The sequence below is a fragment of the Populus euphratica genome, unplaced genomic scaffold (assembly GCF_000495115.2).
Source record: "Populus euphratica unplaced genomic scaffold, PopEup_1.0 scaffold166.1, whole genome shotgun sequence".
NCBI classification, from domain to species: domain Eukaryota; kingdom Viridiplantae; phylum Streptophyta; class Magnoliopsida; order Malpighiales; family Salicaceae; genus Populus; species Populus euphratica.
The window spans coordinates 159,844-174,623 of record NW_011500054.1 but is presented as its reverse complement, the minus strand read 5'-3'; the positions used below and the strand labels follow the sequence as shown (position 1 = coordinate 174,623).

The 14,780-nt window shown below is 35.6% G+C and overlaps 3 protein-coding genes across 3 annotated transcripts; 1 reads left to right on the top strand and 2 right to left on the bottom strand.

Moving 5' to 3' along the window:
• Nucleotides 1-426: 426 nt before the first annotated feature.
• LOC105107780 (40S ribosomal protein S16) lies at nt 427-1,157 on the top strand. The gene has a single exon (XM_011001822.1). The coding sequence runs from the start codon at nt 519-521 to the stop codon at nt 957-959; it is 441 nt and encodes a 146-aa protein (XP_011000124.1). The 5' UTR covers nt 427-518; the 3' UTR covers nt 960-1,157.
• Nucleotides 1,158-3,324: 2,167 nt separating this feature from the next.
• Nucleotides 3,325-4,846, bottom strand: LOC105107779 (caffeoyl-CoA O-methyltransferase 2). The gene is made up of 5 exons (XM_011001821.1): nt 4,646-4,846; nt 4,464-4,543; nt 4,177-4,321; nt 3,952-4,083; nt 3,325-3,823 (listed from the first exon to the last, which is right to left on the bottom strand). The coding sequence occupies exons 1-5, from the start codon at nt 4,736-4,738 to the stop codon at nt 3,530-3,532; spliced, it is 744 nt and encodes a 247-aa protein (XP_011000123.1). The 5' UTR covers nt 4,739-4,846; the 3' UTR covers nt 3,325-3,529.
• A 1,950-nt stretch (nt 4,847-6,796) lies between these two features.
• On the bottom strand, nt 6,797-10,230 carry LOC105107778 (putative nuclease HARBI1). The gene is made up of 2 exons (XM_011001820.1): nt 8,694-10,230; nt 6,797-8,071 (listed from the first exon to the last, which is right to left on the bottom strand). Exon 1 carries the CDS (start codon nt 10,102-10,104, stop codon nt 8,803-8,805), a length of 1,302 nt encoding a protein of 433 aa, XP_011000122.1. The 5' UTR covers nt 10,105-10,230; the 3' UTR covers nt 6,797-8,071; nt 8,694-8,802.
• Nucleotides 10,231-14,780: the final 4,550 nt, after the last annotated feature.

The following is a 14,780-nucleotide window of genomic DNA, read 5'->3' as shown; positions in this document are numbered from 1 at the left end:
AGAAAAGGAAAGTGATGAATATATCCCTATATAATATGTTAAAAATAATGATGTAAAGAGAAATCTGCTTCTAATATCTAGAAGGACATATTCATAATTATACCACACAATAAATAATGTTTTGTAACTTGAGGAGAATTAATGTTTTTTTTTAATAATTTAATTTAGTCCATCAGGGCACAGCTACATTCTGCTACGTTCGACAAATTGCCCTTTCAAATTTTATATTTTTCTAATTACGTCATATTTTTTTAATATAATTCATTGATTGGCTCCACAAACAAAAATAAATAAGAAAAAACAAAAATCACCTGGAGATTTTAATTTTAGCCCAGCCCAACTCCCTATCCACGCTTTCACCATAATGTCAATTTCGTAATTTCATCAAAACCCAAGCCTGCTCTCCTCCACCCTAACTGAAAAACCCTAGCACCCCCACTATAAACTCTTCATTTACTCTCCGCTTCTTAGATCACCTGGGTTTAACGTTTGCATTCTGCTTCGACCGAACCCTAACAATGGCGACCGCTGCACCAACAGAGTCGGTTCAATGTTTCGGGCGAAAGAAAACCGCAGTAGCAGTCACCCACTGCAAGCGCGGCCGCGGCCTAATCAAGATCAATGGCAGCCCAATTGAACTCGTTGAACCGGAGATCCTCCGATTCAAGGCTTACGAGCCAATCCTCCTCCTTGGACGACATCGATTTGCTGGTGTCGACATGAGGATCAGAGTGAAGGGTGGAGGTCATACCTCGCAGATTTACGCGATAAGGCAGAGCATAGCGAAGGCTCTTGTTGCTTTCTATCAAAAGTATGTTGATGAGCAAAGCAAGAAGGAGATTAAAGATATACTGGTTAGGTACGATAGGACTTTGCTTGTAGCGGATCCAAGAAGGTGCGAGACTAAGAAGTTTGGTGGACGTGGTGCCCGTGCTAGGTTCCAGAAGAGTTACCGTTGAGAGCTTGGACATGATGATATCCATTTTGGTATTTTGAATTCTGGAATTTTAATTCCTGTATTTTTTTTTGTTGATGTGGGTTTCAGTCCATTTGGTAGACTTTATGGCCTTTAAAGCGTTTAATTACGCTGACCAGGATGATTTTAATGATTATGGCTAGTTGAAATACGAGTTTAATTTTCCATATTTTTTGTGGATTTCGTTTCGCTGATTGATTTGACCTATTGCTTGATTTTTGTTATGGTGATAATGGTATTGTTATTTAGTAAGTGACACGTATGATAACGAATCTGGCCTATGTTACTGCTTTCATTGAATGGCGATGATAATACTTTGTGTTTTGATTAGGATGCTGGTTGCTCTCCCTATTTCTCCAAGAGGTTTAAGTTTGAGCTAAGATTATTGTTTGCTGATGCATTCTTGCTCAGAATATCAGTGAGCTTCTTTTCCAGTTAATGAAAATGAGCTGTTTTCAGTAGCTTTTAAGTTAACCCAAGTAAATATAAAGGCTAGTTTAATGAAAACGATTATGTTTCATATTATAAATATTTGGAAAGATGGGTTTTGATGGCTTCTTTGTGAGCTTATGATTTATCAAGCTTTTTATCAATCGAAAGTTGCATGTCTAGTTTGTGTATCCAATTTGCAGCTATGGCTTGATCTGGTTGAATTAGTAATGTTATGAACTGTTTCTTTGAATGCTTTAAGGGCTTGATTTTTTTAAGAGCTTGACATGTGTTTTTTCTTAGATGTTGAGATGGTGAGCTTCTGTTGTTTTTTCATATGTTTGTAGTTTTCTAAAGGTTTTTGTGGGAATGCTAGGTTTGGAGCCTGAAAGATGGCGAGAAAGAAATGGCCTAGGACAGGTAGTTTGGGTTTGATTTGTATTCTATCAGGGAATCTCTAGCCATTTTTATGTGTGCTTTAGTTTAGTCTGGATTGATTTGTTTCAGTAAAAACTAGTTGAACTGGTCAATTGTCTTCCCAATTGCTCAATTCGGTCAGTCTTTGCTAATGGGGTTGCAAACACGGTCCATCTACGTCAGGGTCTTCAATTGAGTTAATTTCCAGTTCCCGTAGCTGTAGAAAATCAGAGGATTTCTATTCAATTCTCCCTGGAAGTTAATTTTTTTCCTGACTGTCAATTCCAGCTTCTGCCTACACTGGACAATAGGGGCTATAAGGGGGTGTTAGTAAGTGTGGTAGAGGCTCTTTTTCAAAGTATTTTTCACTTGTAATACATCAAAATAATGTTTTTTTTTAATGTAGCATTGCGTGTTATCATGTAGCTGTTGCTACTGGGGTAATTCAAGATTTTTCTGGAGTTTCCTGATGATACATTCCCTGAAACCTTGCCTGTTGCAAACTTTATGAAGATTTTGAAATGCTGTTTGCATGGCAAGAGTGATTTGGGGATTATTACTCACTGTCGGTATTTTATGCTGTTTAGGATGCTCCGGGACCATTGATGAGGTCTTCAAGTTTGTTTTTTGTAAAATAGAGTCCATATAGGCTATACTTCTTTCAGGATGAGGAAGCCATTCACTGGGGAAAAATAAAGTTAAAGAGAACCTCATTCCTACATTTGAATTTATCTGTATGCGAGGGTAGAGTCAAACTGATGACCGCTGGGTTGGTGGCCAAAACTGGACTCAAAAGGACCGATGCACTTGGCTATTTGTAAATTCACACTCGCCGGTTTGACATGAAAAATAAAAAATTATGCATCTGCCAAGCCTGGTGGGTCTACTCTAACTGATGAAGATGATTTGTAAACCAGCTTCGGATGATTTGCATGCCTCCAGCATTATCTTCAAGCTCTAAAGTCTCCGACACGAGTATAATGTTTATACAGAGTCCGGAGGGGGAACAAACAAAACAGTGTCGTTGCCCATCTCTACTCCGTCGTTGGCAAAAGCATCAGCAGATACATTAGTCTCTCGACGCACGACCCTGATGCCCACCATCCACATTTCTTTACAAATTTGTTCAAGAATACCTTCATGAGGGGACCCTCTTGCCAACAAATCACAGGTAACACGATGCTTGACTATAACAAAATCAACTTCAAGAACTACCACCCTTCTCTTTTCCACGCTAGTTCAAGGCCAAGCTTGCAAAAGCCCTTTCTCGATACACATTCTTTTACTTGAGGTTAGCAGTTTTTATTCACGAGGAGAGTGCGAGCTGCATATACAGAAAATCAGAACGAAAAGGAAATAAACTCGTCCATAAGGCCATTAACTGAAGGGGAACCGCATCTAGTGGTCTTCGTAAGGGAGCAAGGGACCCCGTGCTTATTAATTTTGAATGTTAAAGCAAACTCCTTAAACCATGAACATTCTCAGCACCGCGTGATAAGTACTTGGTTAAAGAACAATATGGATTAAGTGCGTAAAAAATCCACTTGGACAGAAAGTCAAGAATGGAGTTTCTCGGCCATTCTGGATTCAGGTACAAAATATAAGCAAGGTCGGTAAAATCTCTTTTATTACACATCACTTGTTTTTGCTAGTGACCAAATCAATGGTCAACATTTGATATATAATATTGGCAGGGAATGCAGCCCCTCACTTGATCCGACGGCAGAGAGTGATACCATCACCAACAGGAAGCATGCAAATTTCAATCCTGGGGTCAGCTGCAAGTGCCTTGTTGAGCTCCAGAACAAAGTCCCTATAGTACCTCACATACTTCCTCATCGGTGCATCCGCTGGGGCCACCACAGATCCATTCCACAGGGTGTTGTCATACCCAATCAACCCTCCGACTTTGACAAGCTCAATCAACCTCTTGTGGTAGTTAATATAATTGTCCTTGTCAGCATCCACAAAGATGAAGTCGTAAGTTCCATGGTACTTTCCCTGTAGTTCGCCACACAGAATCATCAGCTTAGTAATAGCACATCAATTTTCTTAAATGAACATCATCTCTTCTCATACGAGGAAACAAAAAAAAAACAAAAAATTGTCCAAGATAGAATATTTCTTACATCTTCAATCATTTGATCGAGAACTGGCAGAGCAGGGCCTTCCTTGAACTCAATCTTGTGTGCCACACCAGCTTTCTGAATCACCGGGAGACCCAGTTCATAGTTTTCTCTGTTGATGTCCATAGCCAAGATCTGCAAATCACAAGATCCCAATTATTTTCTTACCGTCACCTAATTTCTTTTGACTGATTTGGGACCGAGAAATCTCAGGTCTTTAGTTTTTACCTTTCCATCCTCAGGGATAGCAAGAGCAGTGGCCAAGAGAGAATAGCCAGTGTAAACACCGATCTCCATGGTGTTCTTGGCATTGATAAGCTTTAAAAGCATGTTCAAGAATTGCCCTTCATCAGCAGATGTGGTCATGATGTTCCTGTTTCCCATCATTCACATCAGATTTATTAACACCACGCCATAAACATCAATATATAGAAAACAAAACCCTTTTTTTTTATGAGAATAAAATCTCTCATGTTGATGTATTTAAAATGCATGTAAGAATTCAACAAACATACCAAGGATGCTTGGCAGTCAACTCCCTAAGCTCCTTCATGCATTCAGGCTCTCTTGGGTACACACTGGTCTCAAGAATATACTAAAAACCAATCCAAATATATACAAAAAATGTTAAAAACAAAACAAACCAAGGAAAAAAAAAAAACTCGCACCAAGATCAGGGGTTTCTCCGCTAAATTACCTGGTAAAGAGCATCACTTTGCAAAAGGCTCTTGTGGCCAACTTCTTGATGCCTTCCGGCCTGAGTCTGCTGTTCCTCTCCGTTGGTGGCCATTATTTTGTATATCTTACAACAAAACTATACTCTCTTTCCTGGCGTTGGAAGGTTTTTCTGGGGGCTGACAATGATAAGGAAGCCTGACCTGATTGAAAGTGGCAAGGGCAGGCGTTATTTATTGGAGATGAGAGTCCGGTTTGAGCCGGAGCAGTGGGGTTGTTGGACCGGCTGCCAACCGGGTGGGGGTTGGTGAGTTCTTAGGACAGCGTCAGAATTTTGGGACCCACTTATCGTTGTTTGAGTTGTGGTCCAGTGGTCATAGCCGCACTCCTTCCATCGGGCATCGCTGACGCCATTTTAGGTTTCGGACACTAATTCAATTTCTATATATTTTTTCTGTCTCTTTAATTTCCGTCCCCTTATTTTAGTTTTTTCCGAAAGAAATTAAGTTCACGGTGTTAGGTTTGGAATATTAAAATAAAAGGCTCGACATTTATGCCACGTGTAATTAATTGAATTTGTAGGGAGTAGAAAATTGTGGTGGCTCACCAATTAGCCGATGGGGATGGCTAATAGAAAGTGGGTAAGGGGTTGGTGGACCGGCCTCGAGAATTTGACTCCAACAGAGTTGGTGGCTTGTAGCCACCTCATTGACAAGGGATGGTTCCTGTGAAGAATCTCTCCGTCTTGCTGCTTTCAAAATTTATTTTCTTTGTTTTTTATCCGCGAGCTTGCTTTTTCTCAACAAAATAAAATAAAATAAATCCAATTTCGGTTTACCGTCTCTGATAGTCACAGGACAATATAAAAATGGTTGAGGTTTCGATCGCCAGTTCGTGTGTAGATCCTCTAGTAAAGTGTAATAAATATAATTAATGTTTTTTTAAAGTGTAGTAAATATTGTTTCTCTAATATTTTTTATTTAAAAATATATCAAAATAATATTTTATTAGAAATATAACCTTCTCTGATCTTGTCTGGTTTTCTCGCCCTGTTTCGGGTGGGCATGGCAAAACATTTCAATGGAAGAAGACAGAACCATCAACCCTAGCCTAACATCAAGCTTGCTGTTATTGGCTAAGAGATTACTTAAGCCATGAGTTCATGACATTTTTCCTTATCATTTACAGTCTTCAACCATGGAATCTTTCTCCATGAAGTGTCAAAAGACAGGATGGAAAATTTAAATAATTGGATAATGCATCTGCTTGAAGATATTTCTGCTTCTATATATTCTTAGAGGCTGTTTGATATTTTAATAATTATTATTTTTTAAAATATTTTTTATTTATAAATATATCAAAATAATATTTTAAACCATTACCGAACTACCTACCACCTGTTAATTAACGGGAGCTCCTTGTTGTAAACCGCATGAGATTAGGTTTGTAATAATTCGTGTTACCTGTGCAAGAAGTGTCCCCCATCAGAACCTTAAAAAAATAAAAACATGGTCAAAGTTTGGTGAGGAGAGGCTTGCTTCTTTTTGAGTTCAAGCCCTTGTTAGGGCCACCAACCACCAATTAAAGTCCAGATAATAATAAAAAAGATTTCCTTTTGTTTATGGTATCCACATCGATGGTCTTTTTCTTTAGAGAAGAAATAAAAATAGCAAAAGCTGAGAAGGGAAATGAGTTAGATGGGCTTTATGCAGTAGCCTATGAGATAAGATAATTGTATTGATGATGTCATTATTTGTGTCTTTAGGAATATGATTATAATTTTTTTTAAAATATATTAAAATACTTTTTTATCTTTAAATTTTTAACACCGATACATCAAAATAATATAAAAATATTTTAAAAAATATTAATTTAAAATATAAAAATAAACAGGTTATGAGAGCCTCCTCTCTCTGAAAGTGAACTAACTCCGGGCAAGCTAGTCTCAGACCATCAAGTCCAGCTACCACATCAATTGAGAATTGAGTTCTAGGTTCACGTGTCAGGTCAAGCTAGATTTAATAATTATGAGGGTGGGTGATCCATACATGCATGTGTTTACTTCATTACTTATATCCGATGCGAATAGCAATGGTTTAAACCTTAAAAATCTATGTTCAAGTTAAATAAATGCACGAGGGATTAGTTCATCACAAGATACGACAGGTTGCTCTTTGATTCGAAGCCTGCTACAGGCAGGTTTGGTTGCAAGAACTCAATGTTCTGCAATTTCCAATATAGTTGAAGTGATGGTATTCTTGCAGATAAGCAGAGTGATGCCGGAGCAACATGCCTTGCCGAGAGTTCATTTGTGAAACAGTGAACTGGTGCAAATTGGGAATGATTTTAAGCAGAGGCTCAGGGTCAAACTTGATCCGAACTGTGAAAAATACAGCTTCCTCTGAAGATATCCAGCACCTGATCAATTACATTGACCACCAGAGGACCCTGGAACCATTTTCAGCTAGGTTGTCCAGCGTTGGCCTAAACTGCATTCAGTTCCCAAATCTCCATCCATCCAGAGTCACCAGCTCAACATGTAACTTAAACATGTTAATAACTTGGTACTAGGACATGTTCGCCCTAGAAAACAGGTGTGAAAGACCTGTACATATGCGTCTAATGCAAAAGAAAATCATTAGATTCTTTTGGCATATACAAAATCCTGTAACTTTCGATTGATTTCTAGAGAAGTTATGATTATGGAAGACGAAGCATCATTCTATCCACAAATAGTGCTACAGTTTACTTGCGGTAATATTTCATTTATCTGATAAACCAACCTAATGATAGTTGGCTACGTGCCAGCGGCAAATGCCGACAGCAAAGACCTCCTTTTTTAGTGAAGAATTATCAGAATTTTAGACCATTTTAGCAACACTTTATCACATTGTTTTAGTTTTCCAGGGGCACGTCGAGCAAAATGATGGGCAAAGGTAAACTAAACAAAAACAAACATAAATTGGAATCAAGAAATTTTAAAGTGGAAGATATCAGGGGGATGATATATTTTCAGCCGTGAGAGAAAAGCTCACTTTGCTTGTATCATCAACGATATTTATCTGATGCTTCGAGGCTTTGAGATTTCAGTGAAGCCTAAGGAACAACGCTGCAGTTGAGCTATCTTCAAAGAGCATGGAAGGAAAACTGTGAGGAACAGCCTGAAGCAAGAAGAGAGAGGGTGGATTTCTCAAGGATTGTAGGGTCAATCACACTGTGTGCTCATGCCAGTTAAATGAGTAACAGTGCTGAAGCAGTCTTCTTTGATAGTTTCTATCCTCCGAGTCTGGTGGGTGGAAGGACTATTATTTTACCTTCAATAGGTAGTGAGATTACTAACACAGAGATCCCAAGGGATATGGTTACTTCAGAACTGCTTCAATAAATGGTAATAAACTGAAAACTAAAAGAAAATGCCCCCAACCAGTCTGTCCTAAACAAAAGTGGCCTGCAAGGATTGAGATTAGTAGCTATTAATGTCCCTATCCATCTCATACGACTTTTAACATGACTTAAATCCCTACAAACCATCAAGAATTCAGTCATCTGATAGTTAAAACTTAGATATGTAGTTAATACAAGACGCATGAAGAAGTTGAGCAAGAAAACCCAGAATATGATCACTTTGAGTATTAAATGTTCATCGATAAACAGGTCCACATAAAGGAATCATGGGTGAAGCTAGTTAAATTAAGCTTATCTGGTGTTTTTCTTTTAAAATATCATAAACAATTCTCCATTGTATAAATATTCAAATATAACTCTTCCCTTGTCACAAGAAACCTATATATATATATATATATTTATATATATAAGTTGAAGAACTCTTTGCAAATTTAAAGAATGAGTTTTTAACGAGGATGTTTCAGAAGACAACATCTCCATTGTCAGGAAGAAAAAGAAAAACATATGATAGTTTTAGATAAATGCAAAAGATGCTGAATTCTGCACATCTTAAAAAATCAATTGATCAACGAAAGAAAACAAATCCGAGCCAGAAGGTTAAATTTGTCAGCGATGCATCTATCCCAATGAACTTATTAACACTAAGATACAAAAGCCTGAATTACCTGCTTAAAAAAAAAGTTGAATTGAATTGTGCACCTCCCTTCCAAAATCTGTGCAAGCAGACCGCTGTTTGTAAAATTGAGACTCCAAAAGTATACAGATCCTCAGGTCTTATGAAAATTCTGTAACTCTTGTAGCCAATGCTCTTCTCGTGTCAGAAGCCTTCTTTTCGGTCAAATTCTCTTCTGTCATAGCATCCTTATAAAACTGAGAACCTTGATCATATAAAGAATAGTCTTCTACATCAATCAACGCAGAATCATCCTCCCTCATTAGCAAAACATTATGAAGAATCGAACATGCCCCGATAAAAGCAACAGCAGTCTTAAACTCCTCTTCAATTGGTTTATTCAAAACACCCCAATTCTTCAAACTAGCTATGGTTCTAAGTGCAAAAACATGCATTAAATTATTTGCAGCATTGAATTTTTCTTCAGATGATCCTGGCACAACATCAACAAATGGAACCATTAACCATGGAAGCAGAGGATATCCTCCATCTGCAATTAGGTACTGATCAATAGCCACCCCATTGACAATAACCGGAGTCGCATTCAATAGCCTCCGTCCTTCAATATCATGACATAAAGTCGTCGACTTCAGTATCCTGGATTCATTCTTGTCGCCACGAAAACCTGCAATAATACTCAAAATTCTTGAAGATGAATCAACAACAATTTGAACAGCAATGCTGTCATCTTGAACCTCGTCGTCTGATGCTAATTTGCAATCATTTCTTTTAACAACATTGAATCTTGTACAGTCTATCACACCGCAACAATTTGGCAATCCGGTAAGACCCTCGATATCTTTTGACACCAATTCAAGCTCGGTAGAAGTCGGGAATGCGATCCAAAAGCGAAAATTGGTGCATAAAACACGACACAATTGCTTCGCACAGAACCGAGTCACTGACTCAGTAACCCCAAATCTCCCAGCGATTTCAATGTAACTTGACCCAGTAGCCAATCTAAACAAACCGATGCCAAGCCTGAGCTCGGATGAGAGATTTATTGGTGTTCCAATAGGGTCACGACACTCTAGTAACGGTTCAAGCAAGCCAGACAACCATTCAAACGTTGAAGATCTCATCCTGAAGGTGGTTTTGAAAGAGTCAGGATTTGGAGCAACTCGGCTCAACTCACCGAGTCTAGATCCGCGTTCGACGTCTCTGTCTTCATGGGTCGGCTCAGAACCCGCTTCTCGTAATTGGGTTCTCTTCCGTTTCTTGGAGATCGGGAAGAGGGAGAGTGAAGTGGCGTGTTCTTGGCAGGAAAGATAATGGCGAATGATACGGAAAAGGATTCCATGGGAATTGGAGTTGTAGGAATCGGAAGGGAAAAGGAGGAGGACCAGGACTAGGAGTTCAGAGACAAGAGAAGAAAGCAAAGCAGCCAATTTTTTCGATTCCATATTTTCCAAGATTGACTGTCGGGGGAATTGGATTTTCTCGGGAACCGAAATGTGTCAGAGTATGTCTTCTGGGTAGAATCTTGGAAACTGCCGAAATAGAGAGTTACACCTGTCCATAGTAAAATTGCTATGAACTTACTTTACGAAACGTGCCTTTATTGGAAAATTTCTGTCTTTTGTCAAAGGTTTTGAAGGTCTGTAACTGCACGTACCAACCCCCAAAAGTCTTTAATTTTTTCATCTACTTCAAACCGGTCAGATTATAGGAACAACTTGGACATTGATTTAAAATCTTCACTGGATAAAAAAATAAATAAAGTATATTTGTTAATTATATTTTATAAAATAAAAATTTTCCCTGCTTAATGAAAAATCTCAAATACAAAATGAAAATCACTCAAGCCTCTACTTGTCATACATGCATAAAAAATAAAAAAATAAAAACAATATTTCTTAAATATTTTAAAAATCTCTATTTAGAATTTTAGCCAAGTCCCCTGTTCATCTTAAGCTAGCTTTGAAACTAGTCAAGGGATCATGTCCCTGATTATTAAATTTAACCTTGGTTAATTTAAAAAAAATTAAAAAATATTTCAGATTTTAACATTATACATGGAAAAATTAAAATACAATCCACATGTATATATAGATATTCCACATTGAAAAATTAAAAAATATCTCATATGAATATAAGTTTCACACATCAAAAGATTAAAAAATAATTTATGTGAATATATATTATATATACAGTATTCTCACATCAAAAGGTTAGAAAATATTATATTTAGACGTGGATTATATAAAAAAATACATGTGAGCCTAAATTTTCAAAACTTAATTATATATTTCACTTGGCAAGTTGTTTGAGTTATACCAACTCAAGTTTTATGTATTTAACATTTAGACAAGGCCTTGAGTCAGCTCATTGATTTAGTACTAGTTTTATAACAATGTTTTTTTTTTTGTTACAAACAAAAGTGAGGATATGCATATTATATTTTTTTTTTACAGGCATGTACATATACATTCATGTTTTATATACAACATTAAATTTAAGATGTGTTATTTGCCCATAAAATTTAATTTTCATTGGGCTTATACAAGAGAAGAATCCAATTTTTCTTGAGTTCAGTTACATTTTAGATCTCAATTTTTTTATACTCATTACGTGTATAAAAGCCATTTAATAAGGTATCATATTTCTATTAATATTAATGTTATGTAAGATATAGTGTGTAAACTTTTTTTTAAGGGCCCACTATTTTTCTATCCATATTAATATATATTGTCACGCGTATGTGGCGTCGCGATGATCATTCACAACTCATATGTGTCGTCTATCTAGGCAAATATGGGAAGATAAGAAATTATTGTTTTTTATCATTAGAAAATTTAAATGGAAATCGTCACCTAGTATTTTGGTCACTAAGTACCCTAATTGGTCCCAAATATCAGTTATGGAGACTAATTACGTAAAAGGAAGGTATTGGTACCTCAACCATGCCCTATATAAAGTAAGTTGTATTGTTTTATTTTCTAATAAAATCTAAGGTTGTGGTTACATTTTCTAATTGTTGGTCTGCTAAAGTTTAAGAAAACTCCTCATCTGTAAGAAAATCTTTATCTTATCAGGTAAAACCCTAACTATTATAAGTCATCAAAATAAATATATTTTTAATATCAGGAATATATTTTACATATAAATTCATAATCCCTAATACTAAAACAAAACAATTGTTTTTAGAATTTTGACCAATATTCACTTGACTTTAATAAATTTGTTATTAAAGCTAAAATACATGCTAAAACATTGTTTTTTTATGTATGAAAAACACAATATGATTTTTTTTAGCTTTGAGACACTAGGCCGTATACACAAAAATATGTTTTTCTATGTTTAGTTTTTTTTTTGTATTTTTGAAAGTTTTGACGAATACCAGGTATTTTAATATTGAATTTGTATTTTTACGACGTAAAATATAGACTTATATTAAGAAAAAAAAAGAGACATCAATTAAAAAGTGGAGAAATCACAAATATTAAAAAAATCAAAACTGGCTAGACTCGACCTAAATGCATGGGCTAGGCGGGGTAGATGAACTTAGCCCAACCCGTGTGAATAGTGCTTTTCCACTATTCACATGCTACGTGAACAATGGAGGTGTGGCAAGGACGACGACAATAGCAAAGAAGAATAACATGTTGTGGCATCGAGGCGGTGTTGCTGATGATGGTGGTTGTAACGACGCTGCTAGTGGTGGTCGGCGATACGTGGTGCTTCTTCCTCCTTCTCCTTTCTTTTTTCCTTCTCTTTTCTCTCTTCTCTCTTTGTTTTCTCCTCTATCTACTCTCTTTTTTCCTTTAATCTTTCCCTTTTATTTTGCCTTCTTCTTTTGCTCTCTTTTCCCCTGTTTTTATAAACAAAAAATAAGAGAGATAGAGGTCAAGGTGGTCATTATATTGATACCCCTCCATCACCACTTCAACATGTGAAAATCTTTGGGCAAGGGGGATGGTTTCAGTGTCTTTTTGAAAAGGAGTTGACATTTTTTTAAAGGGGAAGATGATGGAAAATAGGGGAACAAAACTTTCTTATCCTCCTGTTTTCTGTGTGTCGACAGAAAGAAGAAAGGCTATAATGTCATTCCAAACGACACTGTTTTGAGATTCTTTTTATTTGTTTTTTTAATAATATATGAAACGACATCATTTTAGACAAAACACGCCATTTTATTTAAATGAAAACGACATCAAACTTATGTCAAAGTTTAAATCAGTTTTCAATTTATAATTTATTCAATCAAGTCCTAAATTATAATTTTTATTTAAAAATCGATGCAATTGCATTCGTGTCTAAAATCAAACAGCAACCCTAAAGTTGGCCATTCTTTTGAATTTAGTCTTTGATTTTGACTTTATGCAATTTGATTCTCAATTGATCAATTAACTTCTAATTTCTTTAATTTGGTTTTTGTTGTGGTTTAATTACAGCCCTTCTATTTATGCGTGTTTTTTATTTTGATCTTTGGTTTTAGATTTCTTCAATTAACCCTCTAATTGGCTATCAAACTTCAATATTTATACAATTAAACCCCTGATTTGATCTAATTAATTCTCAAAAAGTATAATTTGGCTATAGAACTTTAATTTCTTTCAATTAAAGCCCAAATTAACTTCAAAATCAATTTTTCTTGCAATCAAACTTCTTATAAATTCAATTAAACTTTTAATAAAATTTAATTGAGTCCATAAATATCTGATTTTGAACTTTACTTCCTTAAATTGAATTTTCTTTATTTATAAGACTTTCATTAGTCAACAAAATATTATCAAATTTAAATTGATGTATTTTTAAATCTCCTCAACTAATTTTAACCATTTTTAGGGTGCTTTTATAGCCTTTTTTTTCACTATTTTTATTTTTTTATGATTTTTTTATTTTTCGTATATTTTTTAAGAGAGAAAAAAATATAAATTGAGGAATTACCTAAAAATGAGTTAGGATACATATGTTAAAAATATTTTTTCTTTTTAATATACAAGTTAGAGATATATGTTATTTCTTTAATATTATCAGAATAATATTGCATTTTAGTTTCTACTCTTTTGTGATTGATAAATAAATCTTAACTTTTTAAATAAAAGATTTGAAATCTCCATTCTCTTTAATATTGTAAAATAAAATTTATTTCCTCCAATTAATACATAAGATTTTTGAGATTTGAATTGAAAATCTCATTAAAATTGACCCTTTATAATTACATTAACCTACATATGCATAACCGATAAGAAACTTCAACAGAAACATAAGATCCGTGGACGAGAAAATGACATGCGAGCGTGCCCTTACCATTTGTTTTCCTTTTCTCTTTTTTAAGAATCGCATACCAATTTTGTGAACTTGCTTGGAAGTATTAGGGCATACTAATAAAGCCCAATAGGCCCATACTGTCAGATGACTGGAGGACCAATCTACTGCCATATCCATCAGCTTCGCCCACATATTTGAGCTATTGAACCAAAGCCCAATAGGCCCATACTCTCGCATGAGGCTACTGTAAAAAACAGAGAGTGATGAGAATTGGGTCAAGTGTGGTTCTGCTCCGCAACTATCTGTGGCACAATAATACCTTGTTTGGTAACGCAGCTGCCATGTTTTTGTCAATTTTTTTTCTTTTACTTAAAATTATATTTTTAGATTTTTCTAAAATAGTAATGTTAAAAATAAAACTTAAAATATTTAATATAATGTGTTTTCAGGCAAAAACACCATAAAAAAACAACCACCACTGTAATAATACACAGTAGTGTTTTTTCAACTATTTTTTTGGGAAAAGAAACAAGAATTTGATAGACCTAAATGCCAAATAAATAGCGTGAAGAAACGAATCCTTTGTGTCACAAGGAATAGTGGTAGAAGCAAATAAGAGAACCAACTTTTGCTCCTCTCTTTATCTCAAACCCTAAGTTTCTCTTCCATCTACAATACCAAAGAGTAATGGCGTTTGTTGAGGTTAGTCCTGCTTCTCCATCATCACCATTTTAATACAAACTATTAAACTCTGACGCACCCAACTCCCACTGAGGTCTCCTGTGGAAGAAAGCCAGATACTGCAGAATTAGTCGGAGTTCAGTGAGCTTCGGGATTCCTAATAAAACCAGATGCTGCAGAATCT